At 41.5% G+C, this 15,444-nt stretch overlaps 1 protein-coding gene across 4 annotated transcripts in view; it reads right to left on the minus strand.

Moving 5' to 3' along the window:
• Positions 1–651: 651 nt before the first annotated feature.
• TTC8 (tetratricopeptide repeat domain 8) overlaps positions 652–15,444 on the minus strand; it is a 52,311-nt gene continuing 37,518 nt past the window's right edge. For all 4 annotated transcript variants that reach the window (XM_056851159.1, XM_056851157.1, XM_056851156.1 and 1 more), the window contains 5 exons: positions 14,073–14,212; positions 13,143–13,317; positions 11,281–11,403; positions 3,585–3,668; positions 652–819 (listed from right to left, as the gene is read on the minus strand). In XM_056851159.1, coding sequence (XP_056707137.1) covers positions 703–819; positions 3,585–3,668; positions 11,281–11,403; positions 13,143–13,317; positions 14,073–14,212 — 639 coding nt within the window. In that variant the 3' untranslated portion in view covers positions 652–702. The remainder of the gene's footprint in view (positions 820–3,584; positions 3,669–11,280; positions 11,404–13,142; positions 13,318–14,072; positions 14,213–15,444) is intronic.

Below are 15,444 nucleotides of genomic sequence, written 5' to 3' on the forward strand. Positions count from 1 at the left end.
TCTTACACTTCCTAATTATGGGCTACATGCCAGCCGCTGCTTTCACAACTGCTGTATGTTGCACTTTCAGTCCACTTTAGCGATCATTTGCAACGGGGATCTTTGCTATTTCACACAATAGCAAAATTTCCAGTTGCAAAGTGGACTGGAAGTGCATTATTCAGTGTGTGTGAAAGCACCCCCTATGCTGCAACATGGAGTTAAACCGTTGGACAATTCAACTTTGAACTCATTAAATGACAAAACTGTGCAACACATCACTATCGGCAGGCAGTGAATAACAGGAAAAAACTTTCATTGAGGGGAAAAAATCAATAAACTAATGTTTACAAATAGCTACCCTCAAAGATGGTTGAGTACCCTTAGTCTAACGCCTTCACCAGTGGAAATGTTCCCATTAGACAAGTTGATTGAGAATAAACCCTGCCCTTTTTTCACCTAATATGTCCAGAGACAAGCCCCTCCCCCCAAGACCGGGTACCACTGGATGTACCAAGCAGATGACTCTCTAGTTTAGCCTATGGAAGCAGCATTTCCCCAGCTGGAGAGAGTAAAAAAGCTTCAGCCTGCCCTCTGGCCAGCACAGCTGACGCTCCGCTATTTAAAAAAATATTCTAAAGTACTAACTTCTCTCCTTTGTACATCTGTATAAATTAACAGATTTTAAGAAAAATAATTTATGACATTTTTCCAAGGGAGGCTTCAAAGCCTGGCAAAGTGCTGCTTCAGTTGCTTGATGAGTTGCTGCGTGTCCAGGTGTTCTGGAAACGCTGCCTCGGACTTCTGAGCAGCGATGTAACTTCTTTGGAGATCTCCGACCTACAAGAAAGGTGTGTGGGGTTGAAAGACGTGAAAAGGCTTCAGACACTGTTAACTGGTAATTCAATTAAGTTGTGATAAGCTATCCTATGTCTTTCTTTTCCCCATAAAAAATTCAAAATTTCCTTCTTCCAAACTTTAAAAATCTTTACTCCTTTTATAATCGGCAAGTTCTGAAATAAAAAGAGCATCTTTGGTAATACCATCATTTTGATTACTGAGATCCATCCCCATAATGATAACGGTATCTTCTCCCTTTGCTTGAGATCTTTAACAATTTGTTGCCAAATTTTTACATAATTATTCCGAAATAAATTAAGATTATTTGGAGTTAACCATATTCCTAAATACCTGAATTTAGAGTCAATAGTAAACCCTGTTTTACTAGTTAAGTCTGCTTGTTGTGATAGAGTCATATTCTTTACCAAGATTTTCATTTTGCTCCTATTTATTTTAAATCCTGCAAGCTTTCCATAGACCTCTACAATGTTATTCCATTTTTCCATTTGACAATTAGGATTAGTCAAAATACACACTAAATCATCCGCATATGCTTTAACCTTATAATGATTTCTCCCAATTCTTATACCTACATTATCATCATCTTGTCTAAACTTATTCAATAAAACCTCTAAAACTAAAATAAACAATAAAGGTGAGAGAGGGCAACCTTGTCTGGTGCCCTTTTGAATTTCTAATTGTGGTGATAGTACTCCATTAACCATAAGTCTAGCTGTTTGTTGAGTATATATACTCCCAATTGCTGTTTTAAAACCAATACCCAATCCCATATGTTTTAATTTTTTTCCCATAAATTTCCAATTAACATTATCAAAAGCTTTCTCTGCATCTAAGAAGATCATAGCCAGTGGGGTTGGAGTATTCTCTGAGTATTCTAATAAATCTATCACCGTTCTAACATTTTGACTGATCATTCTACCAGGTAAAAAACCAGTTTGATCTTCATGTATATAATCATTTAATACCTTTTTTAGCCTCGTGGCTAAAATGTCAACAAATAATTTGTAATCGTTATTTAACACCGAAATAGGCCTATAATTCTTAACTTCCAACAAATGTATAAATTTATAATTGAAACAAATTTAGAGCAAGAGAGGATTAAACCAGTCATGATAAAATGGATGAGAGATTTGGGGTATAATATTAATCTTGAGGTTTGGGAAAGATTATGGAAAACAGAATTTAAATTCACAATCACTAATGAAATAAGAGAGAATTTATATAAGATGTTTTATAGATGGTATATTTCACCAGTTAGTAAATTTAAAGTGGGAAATTCTGATTTATGTTGGAAATGCGGATTGGAAAAAGGAACTTTTATGCATGCCTGGTGGGTTTGTAAAAAAATTAAAAAGTTTTGGAGAAAAGTAGTAAGGGAGACTAACAACTTGATTAATACCAAAATAAATATGAATCCAGTTTTTTATTATTAGGAATCCCTAGAGATAATATGAATAGGAATGATAGAGTCATATGTCAATATAGTTTTCACCAGCAGGGATTATTATTGCAAAATCCTGGAAGCTAGTACATAGACCTCTAATTAAGGACTGGAGAGAAAAATAATGGTTATATATGTGGATGGCTAAATTAACAGATTCCCTACATGGGAAGAATTTGTGGAAGAATTTAAAACTATGTGGTTAAAAGCCTTCACATATTGGGACAAGCTGGCAAAAATGAATTTTATTAATACAGTGAACGAATTGTAGATTCAATTTTTGGTAATTCAAATTATTATTAAAATAATGTATTAATAAACTGTTTAGACACTTCTCCGGAAGTTCAACACGGTGGTGGGAGGGATTAAGGGTACACTGGTGGAGGGCGGTGGGAATAAAATGGGTAGGATAAATGTAATAAGAATGTAATGAATGTATTTTGGGTCTTTTTAATTTTTTTATATATATATCATTCTTATTATGTAGTTCTCTATACTGTTATACTTTTGTTTGTTTGTATTATTTTTCTTTATGTTTGAAAATATAATAAAAATTTATATATATAAAAAAGATACTGTTAACTGGTCCCCCAACCAGTCAGTTTAATCCCATTTCAGCGGGTCCCCCACCCAGTCAGTTTAATATCCCATTTTAACAAATATATCCTAATATACTCCATCTGTCCTTTCATTTGTTTTAATGTGGAAGCTAAGAACATGTCTCTCTCCTGATGAAATCAATACTATTTCAAAGAGTTTAACGGTGGTAAAATCATTCTCTTACAGGCTTTCTAAAGACAGGGTTTGTTTATGCAACTTCGATTTGCTTTGAAAAAAAAACTATGCAACTGCAAAGCAGATTACTTGTTCTGTGGACATTTATTTCAACAAGACTTTAACAAGAGAGTTTTCCAAATTGTTCAGTTGTATACTGTGATCAGTAGGACTTAACGGTGCATGTGTCAGGGTAGACTGTATCCAGGACACGAATATTCCACGATCGACTTTTAAACAGGTAACGAAACAGACACTGCAATTCAAAGAAAATCACTTCTGGAACCCGCTTGTCGGACCAACTGCAGATAAAGGCTGCAGTTCCTAAGACCATGTTTTAGCGCACAGTCATTCATATGGAAATTTCCTTGATAATGCAGCGAGAAATCGTGATGCTCATTACGCTGCCTTGAGCCAAAAAGGAAAGGCTGGATATAAACATATATACAAACAAATAAACAAACAAATAGGCTTTATAAATGCTGTGGGATTCAACACACAACAACAACAAAATTAGGAACAGCATTACCTTATCAGACAGCACAGCGATATTGAAGTGTGGCTCGTAGATATGAGGTGCTAATGACGACGCAGTCTGCAGAAACACTCTTGCCTAAATAACAAACAACATAACAACACTTGGCTTGTGCATTTGTATAAGGCAAGAGACTAAACACTCCTACATTCTATGTCTCTGCGGCAGCAAGAATCACAGAGCCTGTTCGAGCCCTCAAAACGTGCTGTACATACATAGAGGAGGAGCAGGGTCACACCTGCTGACCCTATCCAGCATTGTTTTGAGGAGTCTAATGGCACATGAAAGTGTATGAGAGCAGGGGCTCCCTGTGGATACTGAAGTACAGATGTGTCATAGCAGTGGCAGTGGGCATAATACTGCTCCCCTGGACATGCATTCAACATTTGGCAGCTTTGAATTCCTGGACCAGCCTACGGTTAGTGGCAGATTTAGCAACGTACCATGGCTGAAAAAAACAGGACTGCTCTGAAAACCAGCAGGGCAAGAGTGAATTCTGCATCTGGTTGTATTATGTACTAAATGCATCTGGTCCTCCTTTTCCCTCAAGGTAAAATAAAAGGCCCTTTGTCTAAGTTCTTTATGAGATCGAGCACACTGTCTAAAAGCTGGGGGTCACATGAACACATGAAGCTGTCTTATACTGAATCAGACCCTTGGTTCACCAAAGTCAGTATTGTCTACTCAGACCATCAGTGGCTCTCCAGGGTCTCACCTACTTCACTAGTCCCTTTAACTGGAGATGCCGGGGATTGAACCTGGGACCTTCTGCATGCCAAGCAAATGCTCTACCATTGAGCCATCGCCCCTCCCCTTGAGAGATCACTAGTGGGATCACTAGCTGAGAAAAAACACACACACCCCATACACATATCATATTGCGCAAGCCTGCTGAGCTCCAGGGCTGGATCAGTCACTGCTCACCTACCTTGACCTTCAGTAGTTCAGTGCTGCAGTTCAATTGCCCTGTTGTGCTTTCTGCTGAGAGGCAGCTGTCCAGCTAATCATGAGTTTGAGTCTGCACAGCATGAGTGTGTGTCTATATGCATACATGCATTTTTATTGGTTAGTTTGTTTTTTGGAGGCAGCGGGTTAAGATTACCTACATCTCTCCCTGTAGTGTGGCTTTAGCCCAACCCCCATTTCTGTAATTGATCTCCCACTGCCTTGTAACATGCTAAAGAAAGCCCATATAGGTCTATATTATTCCTGTATACCACCTATTTTTGTACATTCACGGCTTTTTAACAGAATCTGTAACAAAATACAAAGACTAGTTTCCAAACCCGTGGCTGAGACTATTCAAGGTATAGCACAACGTACACCCTGACCCACGCACAGTGCAACACAATCCGAAACTGAGGAGCCACTTTTAACATTCCAAGATCCTGAGATGGAAAACATGAGAGGGGAAATGCCTCTGCTTTCATGCTGCCAACCCACCCCATCCTTTTCTGCTCCCAGATCTGTTCCTGCAGGATGGCAAGGGATTAGAATTGACAATTTCCTGCATTGTGCAGGGGGTTGGACTAGGTGACCCTGGTGGTCCCTTCCAAATCTATGATTCTAAGTGTTCTATCTTTTGAAGAGCTTGTAGAGCAGAATTCTTATCTCAGTGTTCCCCAGAGGCTCACCCCCCCCACAAAAAAAAAGGATTGTCAGAGAAAAATGACAAGCTGGACATATTTGCAGCCTTAAACCCATTTCACTTAACACTCATTTGCACAGTCTAAGAACTAGAGTAAAGACCATTGCAGTTCTGTTCTAGAGAAGCCAGAAGAAATATTTTTTTAAAAAAATCATCATTAAAAATAAGAGGCTCTGTAGAAAAGCAAGCATTTTTTTCTCATTTCCCTTGGCACAAAGGCACATTGTTGTTATGTATGCAGCACCCTCAATGTGCATTGCCTGCTACTGAGTACATGAAGACAGGTCTCTGCCCCAAGGTATGTATAACCTAAAACTGGATGTAATGGAGGTGAGGGTGTGTGTGAAAATGAACAGGGGAAACACATGTGTTCGTTCCAGTAATACATTCTTGTGCTTAGTTTCAGTAGGCAAGGGTTTAAAGGTTGTGCCAAAGGCTTAAAGGAAAAGGTGGGTTTTGAAAAACTATTAACATAAGAACATAAGAAAGGCCCTGCTGGATCAGACCAAGGCCCATCAAGTCCAGCGGTCTGTTCACACAGTGGCCAACCAGGTGACTCTAGGAAGCCACTAACAAGACGAGTGCAGCAGCACCATCCTTCCTGTGTTCCACCGCACCCAAAATAATAGGCATGCTCCTCTGATACTAGAGAGAATAGGTATGCAGCATGACTAATATACATTCTAACTAACAGCCATGAATACCCCTCTCCTCCATGAATATGTCCACTCCCCTCTTAAAGCCCTCCAATCTGACAGCCATCACATCCTGGGGCAGGGAGTTCCACAATTTAACTAAGCGTTGTGTGAAAAAATACTTCCTTTTATCTGTTTTGAATCTCTCACCCTCCAGCTTTAGCAGATGACCCCGTGTTCTAGTATTATGGGAGAAGGAGAAAAGCGTCTCCCTGTCTACTCTCTCCAAACCATACATAATTTTATAGACCTCTATCATGTCTCCCCTCAGCCGCCTTCTTTCCAAGCTAAACAGCCCTAAGCATCTTAACCGCTCCCCATAGGACAGTTGCTCTAGTCCCCTAATCATTTTGGTTGCTCTTTTCTGCACCTTCTCAAGCTCTGTATCCTTTTTTAGGTGTGGTGACCAGAACTGTACACAGTATTCCAAGTGTGGTCTCACCATAGATTTGTACAAGGGCAGTATGATACCAGCAGTTTTATTCTCTATTCCTCGTCTAATTATAGCCAGCATGGAATTTGCCTTTTTTTACAGTAGCCGCACACTGGGTTGACATCTTCATTGAGCTATCCACTACCACCCCAAGATCCCTTTCTTGGTCTGTCGCTGCCAGTGTATATGTGAAGTTGGGATTTTTTTGTCCCAATATGCATCACTTTACACTTACTCACATTGAATCTCAATTGTCATTTTAATGCCCATTCTTCCAGTATGCAGAGATCTTTCTGGAGCTCTTAACAGTCTGATTTTGTTTTAACCACCCTAAATAATTTGGTGTCATCTGCAAACTTGGCTACTTCACTGTTTAACCCCAACTTCAGGTCATTGATGAACAGGTTGAAAAGCACTGGTCCCAACACAGATCCCTGAGGCACCCCACTGCTCACATCCCGCCATTGTGAGAACTGACCATTGATTCCTACTCTCTGCTTCCTATTTTTCAGCCAGCTCTCAATCCATAAGAGGACTTGTCCTCTTATCCCGTGACTATGAAGTTTGCTTAGCAGTCTTTGGTGGGGGACTTTGTCAAAAGCTTTTTGGAAGGAAGTGAACACCTGTTCACTTACGGGTTTGGACACTAAACCTTATGAAGAAAGGCTGCAGAAAGTGGAGATGTTTAGCTTGGAGTGGAGCAGCTTGGGAGGGATATGATTATCCTTTAATTTTTTGAAGGGCTGTCATTTCAAGGATGGTAGGGTCCTATTTCAGTTGGCAGTGGAAAATAGGACACATAATAATGTGTTTAAATTACATGTGGGGAGGTTACTGGTTTGATATTAGGAAAAACCTTTTAACAAATAAGGACAGTTCAGTGTTAGAACTGGTTGCCTAGGGATGTTGTGGGTTCTCCCTCCTTGGATGTATTCAGCAGAGATTGGACATTAATTTGTCAGGGATACTTAAGGTCATCCTGCAGGGGATGGACTGGATGATCTTTATGCCCCTTCCAACTTTTTAATTCTATGTACACATGAAGCTGCTTTACATAGAGTCAGACCACTGGACTATCAAGGTCAGTATTGTCTACTCTGACTGGCAGCAGCTCTCCAGGAACTTAGGTTGAGGTCTTTCACATCACCTATTATCAGATCCTTTCACTGGAAATGCCAAGGATTGAACCAGGAATTCTCTGCATGCTCAGCCATTGATCCATGGCCCCTCCCTGAGCCAAAAGAGGTTGCATCACTCTGGTGTTCCGGGAGGCATAAGGAGCACAGGCATTTCAGCAAGTAGGAGATTTTAGGCCTGCTGAAGGTTGACAAGGAGGGGTGAAGGTGTTTTATGGATATATCAGGATATGTGAGTGAAGGGAGAACAAGGCACGAAAGGGCTTTAAAAGTAAGGCTGAGGAGTTAGAGCTACATCCAGGAGCAGACAGACAGGGATTTAAGGAATCGGATCACAAGATTGGAACAAGAGGGCTGAATGATTTTGGGGTCAAAGTGCTGAAAAGAGAAGGGCAAAGTGCATCCCCATAGAAGAGGAGAAAGGTTACAACAGCCAAGATTAGATGATCACAATATGAGCTAGAATTTAACAATGAGCAAGCAGAGAGGAAAAACTGCATCTTCACAGTTTTGGAAAGGGAAAGGTGTCACAATCTAGGGATGGACTAAATACAGGAAGAAATCAAATTCAGAGTCAAGGATTTGGGCTACAAGATAGGTGGTGATGTTCAGAGAAGGGACAGAGTATAAAGAGAAGAAGCCTCAGGAGGGGGGAAAATCAGAAGTTCAGTCTTGGGCATGTTGAGATTACGATCTAAGTGGAGATATCTAAGAGGCAACTGGAGATGCAGGACTGCATGCAGGGAGGAAGTTCAAGGGTAGAAAGGTAGAGATGGGGGCCTTCAGTTATAGGAGGTGCTGAAAAACATACAAGTTGACAAGATCACTCAAAGATAGATACTTGGTGCCAGAGGAATAAGACCTATTCCAAGAAGACCCCAACTGACAGAAGTAGAAGATCTGCTGCCCTCTGTGGAAACAGTGAATGAATGGTTACCCGGCAGGAAAACAGCTGAAAATAGAGGCAGGGTGTGAATAGAATCAAATCAGGAAAGAGTGACCAGCCTAACATCTTGGGAGGGAAAAGCAACAGGTTGATGAAGTCAGGCAGATACCTTTGACTTTGGCAGTTAGGAGCTGTCAGTGATTTTGGTGAGGGAGTTTCAGAGAATTGATAAAGGCAGATGCCAGATTATAGGAGACCAAGAGAAGAGATGAAAGAGAGAAAGATGAAATGGGAATAAGAAGCATGCTTCTGGAATTTGGAGGCAAAAGATAGAAAGGGAACTGGGTGGCAGATGAAGTGGGAAGATGGATCAAAGAATGACTTTTTAAGAATTGGGGGGAATCAATGGAGCGCTTCTGGCACCCATGGTTTGAAGATTTGGCCTTATTGCACATTGTGAAAGACTACTTCATAAAAAGGTGTTAGGCTGGTAACAGCAGCTTGGTGGCAAGCTGCAGCCAACCAAGTCTGGCCTTCTAATAACGCAGACAAGGCAACATTCTCAGACGGGAGCGTGAGATGGAATTTAGGGACTGCAAAATCTGAGGCAAACTGCTGCTCCAGGATTATAATCTGACCATCTGCAGCATCTTGCAGTAGTGGCGGCGGCAGCAGCAAGGAAGAATGTCTGAGATGAGAACAGGCATTCAGGCTGCATGAACATCTGGGTCTACGGCATGCAGAAAGCCCCAGACTCAGTCACTGAAATCACCTGATGAAGTATGTGTGTTGACAAAGGTATTTTCCCCCTGCTTTGGCAAAGACCTTTCTTCCCAGAGTCCTTGAAAAACTGCTGCACGTCACAGCCGACGAGGCGGAGTTAGATGGATCAATGGTATAAATGAGCTTTAAATACCGAAAGTTTCCTTCTGACGGCTGCCACGCTAAACCTCAAAAGGCAAAAAGATGCAGGCGGGCCCCGCAGTCACCATAATAGAAATTATATATAATTGAAAAAGGAGGCTTGTATGGAAGTAATAATCATTTTTTTCAACAAGTCACTTCTGCTCTCGCTGTTGTTATAGATAACATACATTAAGCTCCAAATGAAGCCTAAGTACACGCCAACTGAATACAACTCTGTAATGAAAGCTGATCATCATCTGTCACGGTAGAGAGCGATGCAGGAGTGCATTTGAATGTTGCCATAGTAATTGCTGGAATATTTATTATGGTAGCCCTGAAAGCAAGTTGCTGCTTAGAAACAGAGATTTAAATAAGGATTTATGCTATACTGTAGTTCATCAGCTGAAACTCTAAATCCACCAAAGCACTTTCACTATCCATTTCAAAATCCTCATTAAATCTTGTTCGCTGCAAACCAAGCTATAAGGCAGAAGCTGGCATTTTTAGAAATGTGAGTGCAATCAGAGCAACTGCAGAGATTTCAGTTCTTTGTTTGGTTTGGCAGAGATGACTGAAACATTTAAAACTGCTACCCCTAAGAAAAAATTTTAAGCCTTGCACAATGCTCTCTCCTTAAAAATGTGGCCAGAATACCTAAGAATTCAAAACAGATTTTCTTAGATCTTGGTCTTGCTGTGATTTTTACTGAAAATACCTTGCTTGCTTTTTGCCTATCTGTTTCTCTAAGGCTCAGTGCAGACATCACATGGAAACATGGTTCATTTAAACTAACTACGGCTAGTGTGGTTGTCTGAATGCAAGCCACTCTATTAACTATGGTTAGTTAGGGTTCATCAAGCCAGGATCGGAAGTTGGTTTATTAACCATAATTAGTCTTAACTATGGTTTCGTGTGATATCTGAATGTAGACATCCTAGCTTAATCTTGGCTTGTTCTCTGGTGTCACCCACCCAGGCCACAGAGAGAAGGCAATGAAACCAGCTCGTGCTGAGGCAAACCAAGATTGGAGTGACTGCTTGAGAACTGAGTCTTGGTTTCACAAATCAACAATAGTTAAAATAAACCATGGGTTCAGCTTAAACCTGAACCAAGCCTAAAAGTTGATCACTAGGAGTATTTAGACGTCCAGTACAAAATCTGAAATGCCTATTCAGGTCCAAGTATTTATTTTCCAACCAGAGTCCCCAAGTCCTGGTAGCCAGCTAAAGGTAAAGGTAGTCCCCTGTGCAAGCACCAGGTCATTCCTGACCCATGGGGTGACATCAATCATGATGTTTACTAGGCAGACTTTTTATGGGGTGGTTTGTCATTGCCTTCTCCAGTCATCTACACTTTACCCCAAGCAAGCTGGGTACTCATTTTACCGACCACAGAAGGATGGAAGGCTGAGTCAACCTTGAGCCGGCTACCTGAAACCAACTTCTGTTGGGATCGAACTCAGGTCGTGAGTAGAGCTTGGACTGCAGTACTGCAGCTTACCATGCCGTGCCACAGGGCTCATATTTATATACCAACAGGAGTCCCCAAGTCCTGGTAGCCAGCTACACAATAAATAAAGAGCATCTCATTCCAACACAGTATGTCTCTTCATTATTTTGTGCAACAGATCCCATACCATTTCTACTTTTCCTTTCTCCCAACCAGTATATTCTAATGTGATTGCTTTATTTTATGTGGACTTCGATCTACAAATTTAGGTTTTTTGTCCCTGACTCTTCAAAATTCTTAAAACAATATATGCTACAATGATGCTAATCAGGCTCTGGGGGTTAGTTGAGATGGTAGTTTGAGCATCTCATATATGGTATTGAGCAGGAAATCTAGGTGCCTAAAATCAGTGTGTCGCACTTTGAAACTCTGCCAGCTCTCCTAGCTAGCCTCCTCTCTCACGTTAACCAAAAAGTCCCCTGAAACAAACACATAAGCTACAGGTGCTCCTGCTTCCCTTCCTAATTTAACACCAACCTGCTCTATGCGGCCTTTTTGCATTTCCAGCACAGCCAAGTTGTTGTAAGCTTCTGCATGGTCATTGTTGTTTGCCAAGGCCAGCTTGAAACACTGGAAAGCCAAGCTCGTATCCCCTATCCCCTGAGGAGGAAAAGCAAAACAAAAATTATGACAAAGCTGATATAAAGCCAGCCACCAATACTCTGTTGTTCTACCAACATACTGTCACACTTGAGTGTGACCAAGAAACAGAACTGTGGATAGAAGCAGGTCCGGTTCTTAATGGCTGGTGACATCATTGGCAGGAAAGAGAATTTACCCCCTTTCCAACAGTGATGTCCTCAAGTGCATCACTTGACTTTCTTCCATAAGTGAAGGGATACCCTTCAGAAAAAAAAATACTTGTCCTTGATTATGACAGAGAACAGGAAAGTGCTACTCTTGATGGAGACACTTGCTCTCTGGCAGTGCTAATGGGTGGCTCATTGTCAGAAAGTGGTGAAGAAGGAGGAGGAGGAGGATATAGAGGAGGAGAAAGAAGAAGAGTTGGCTTTTATACTCTGCTTTTCTCTACTGTAAGGAGTCTCAAAGCAGTTTACAATCACGATCCCTTCCTTTCCCCACAACAGGCACCTTGTGAGGTGGGTGAGGCTGAGGGAGTTCTGAGAGAACTGTGACTAGCCCAAGGTGGAGGAGTTGGGAATTGAAACCGGTCCTCCAGATTAGAGTCCCTGTTCATGTGGTGAAGAGGGAATTAAACCCGGTTCTCCACATTAGAGTGCACTGCTCTTAACCACTACACCACGCTGGCTCTCTGGAGGGATGGGGGAGGATGCTATGTACTCTCATGCACAATGCTCACTAAACCCCCAAAGAGCCCCTGCAAATACAACACTCCTCTCCCCACACATACCTTCATTCCCCAACATAACATGAATTTTGCTAGAATATAATGAATTGCAAGTTGGTTTCGTGGCCTGCTCCTCCATCTCTTCAACTGCCACGCCTACCCAGGCAGGAGAGATCATCACAAAGGAGGAAGAAAAGGTGAGGTAACAGGCTGTGTTTAGGGAACCTGTGACCTGACACCCCTTAGAAATATCAGAGGGGAAAACCGGTATTCAAGCCTGGGCACAAACAGGTGCAAACCTTTGGGGCAAGAGCCAAAGGGCTCTTTGAATCTATGGTTCAAAGTCTGTGACCCCAAGGGGCACTTTTAAACATGCTGAATAATGCACTTTCAATGCACTTTGCAGATGGATTTTACTGCGTGAAATGGCAAAATCCACCTGCAAATGATTGTTAAAGTGGATTGAAAGTGGACTGAAAGTGCATTATTCAGCATGTATGAAAGTGCCGCGGCCAGAGTGAGCTGTCCAGGGGACCCATGACCAGCCCAGGAGTTGGTTGTATTTGCTGTTGTTTATATTATATTTTTGTGTTTCTTTGCAAGCCACTTTGTGTCCCCAGCAGGGAGGAAAGGTGTGCCTGATCCTTCAGGACAAAGTACAACCCCACCCGAACCCAATCAATTCTCTCTTGGCAAGATGTTACAGGCCATGATAGGTAAGGATCGAGCATAAAAACTGCAGCTCACATCTCTCTAAGCCCACTGTTGGTGTTCTCAAGCAGCAACAAATGACATTCAGTTGCGGGAAAGGTAGTCACTGCTATGGGGATGTCTTGCTAATGAAGTAGTATCTGTTTCAGAATGGGTGCTAGTGATTTCATCCACAAACTGCTTTCCACAGCAATTCCCCAAGGGGGTCCAATACTATTAACTATCTAGGACTTTAAAGGCTTCTGAAAAATTCCCTAGGCTTGCATTAATGTTTCAGCTTTTCTGCACAACTGTTATGGTGATGTAATCTTGCTCTTACCACAGCGACATGTCCCAGGTTGTACCAAACATCGGCCACCTCCTCTTCGTTTTCAGCCAGAGAGAGTGCACGTTCGAAGGAGCTGAGAATCATGTCATACTGCTGGGCGTAGAAGCAGCAGAGGCCCAGGTTGTTAAACAGCTGGCAATTATAAACACCCATCTGCAGAAGCCGCCTAGTTCAAGAGAAATGGGTGCGTTTATTTGTAACTTTGCAGCATGGTAGCGTGAAACTATCCAAATTACACAAGCATCTCACTTCATATTGAAACGGGCACTCAAGAGAAGCTTTAGAAGCATGGGAGTCGCTGTGGCATGGAACCTCACGATGCTAATGGGAAGCCTTAGAAAAACGTGGCCACATGGGAAGAATCCATAATCCACTCCCTTTCCTGTGTCTGCACAGCTCTCCTGGGAGCTGGAGCGAAGCTGGCTTGGGGACGAGATGTGGACTCTTATCACATTGGAGGGGAGGGGCTGTGGCTCAGAGGTAGAGTATCTGCTTGGCATGCAGAAGGTCCCAAGTTCAATTCCTGGCATCTCCAGTTAAAGGGACTAGGCAAGGAGGTGATGTGAAAGACCTCTGCCTGAGACCCTGGAGAGCCGCTGCCAGTCTGAGTAGACAATACTGATTTTGATGGACCGAGGGTCTGATTCAGTATAAGGCAGCTTCATGTGGTCACATATCAGAACAAGAGACTACAGGAAGCTGTGAAATCTCATCCCTAGTAGGTTTTAAAGAAAAGGTTGTACGGACGCTTATCAGGGAGGCTCTAAGCACAGCTAGGGCTGGCTCCCCCCAGGTCTACGATCCTAGGATTTCTGCTAAGTCCCATTCAGTCAGTTCAGTTTAATATTTGCTTCAATTTCCCTTTTTATGCAAGCATTTTACTATCTCACATAATTTCTGCACATGCAGAGACTTCCTCACCTATAAAACCGCAATGCTATCTCAAATTGGTCTGAATAGAAATGATTGCTTCCAATGCATGCAATGGCTTCCACATGTGTGTTGTCTTGTTTTAAGACTTCTTTATAGTATTCCGCAGCTGCAGAAATGTTGTTCATTTCCTACAGAAAGGTGGAAAAATTAAATTTAAAAATGTGTCCGCAGTTTTTATTGTACCTGATAACTATAGGTAAACTATGAGACCAACAAGAAGCAGAGGACCTGCAAGGTATACAAATGAATTGCTAGAAAAGAGACAATTAAGTTAAATTCAATCCTCTGGTTTAATTAAACAGTGTCTAGTGTAACTGGCTTACATATAATCTTATAAATCCCTCCCCCTATTATTTTATTGTTGAAGAACAAATGTATTTCAAATGATGTGCATACACACAAGTGTAAGTATTTCCCACTTCAAAAAATGTTCCACATATAAATTTTAATTATAGGATAGTAAGCATATCTGGATTTCACCTTTAAAGATACTTTAATTTGTTTATTTGTAGCAACATGTAAACATAAAAAAAGATTATTTTGGTGACTGGAATATGGCTTCAAAAGGCGATTTGCAATGTTCTAGTATATTCAGTGGAAAAGAGCAAGAGTCTAGTAGCACCTTAAAGACTAACAAAATTTCTGGCAGGGTAGGAGCTTTCTGAAGAAGTGAGCTGTTACTCACGAAAGCTCTTACCCTGTCAGATATTTTGTTAGTCTTTAAGGTGCTATTGGATTCTTGCTCTTTTCTACAGACTAGTACGGCTACCCATTGTGCTATATTGCAGATGTTCTAAATAACCCTATTGATCTAACCATACCTTTCCTACTGCAAGACCTTTCCACTAGAGAAGTTTGGGCTGGGAAGACTGGGGAAGGAGCCTGTGCTTCTAATGAACATTTGTTCTGCTAAAGTGAGACCTGTCTTCCACTTTGGGAAATGGGGCCTTTTAAATCAGATTTGGACTGTTACGAACAGAAATGATGGGGTGAACAACCAGAAATTAGCATGTTTTCAAGCTGCAGGAAATGGATACTATTATATAGTACTGTTTATCCTGTGGCAGTCTATAAATAGCAAGACAAAGTCAATAAACTACAGCCATTTAAGTGTGAACAAGCTTGCAGAAAACACCTTGGGCACCATTTAAAATAGACTGTTGCCATTAGGAAAATACACTGAAATCACTGGAAGAGCATTAAAAAGCCTTAAGCTTAAAACAGATGCTTCGCATTATACCCGTCTACCATCTTTTATTATGGAATGATCTACCCCCCGCCCCAACCCTCTCACACAAACACAAGGCCAGGAAGTCTGGGCTCCTTGTTTACTTTCAGGAAGCCCTATGTGAGCTTGGGT

The sequence above is a fragment of the Euleptes europaea genome, chromosome 6 (assembly GCF_029931775.1).
Source record: "Euleptes europaea isolate rEulEur1 chromosome 6, rEulEur1.hap1, whole genome shotgun sequence".
In the NCBI taxonomy this organism is placed as follows: Eukaryota; Metazoa; Chordata; class Lepidosauria; order Squamata; family Sphaerodactylidae; genus Euleptes; species Euleptes europaea.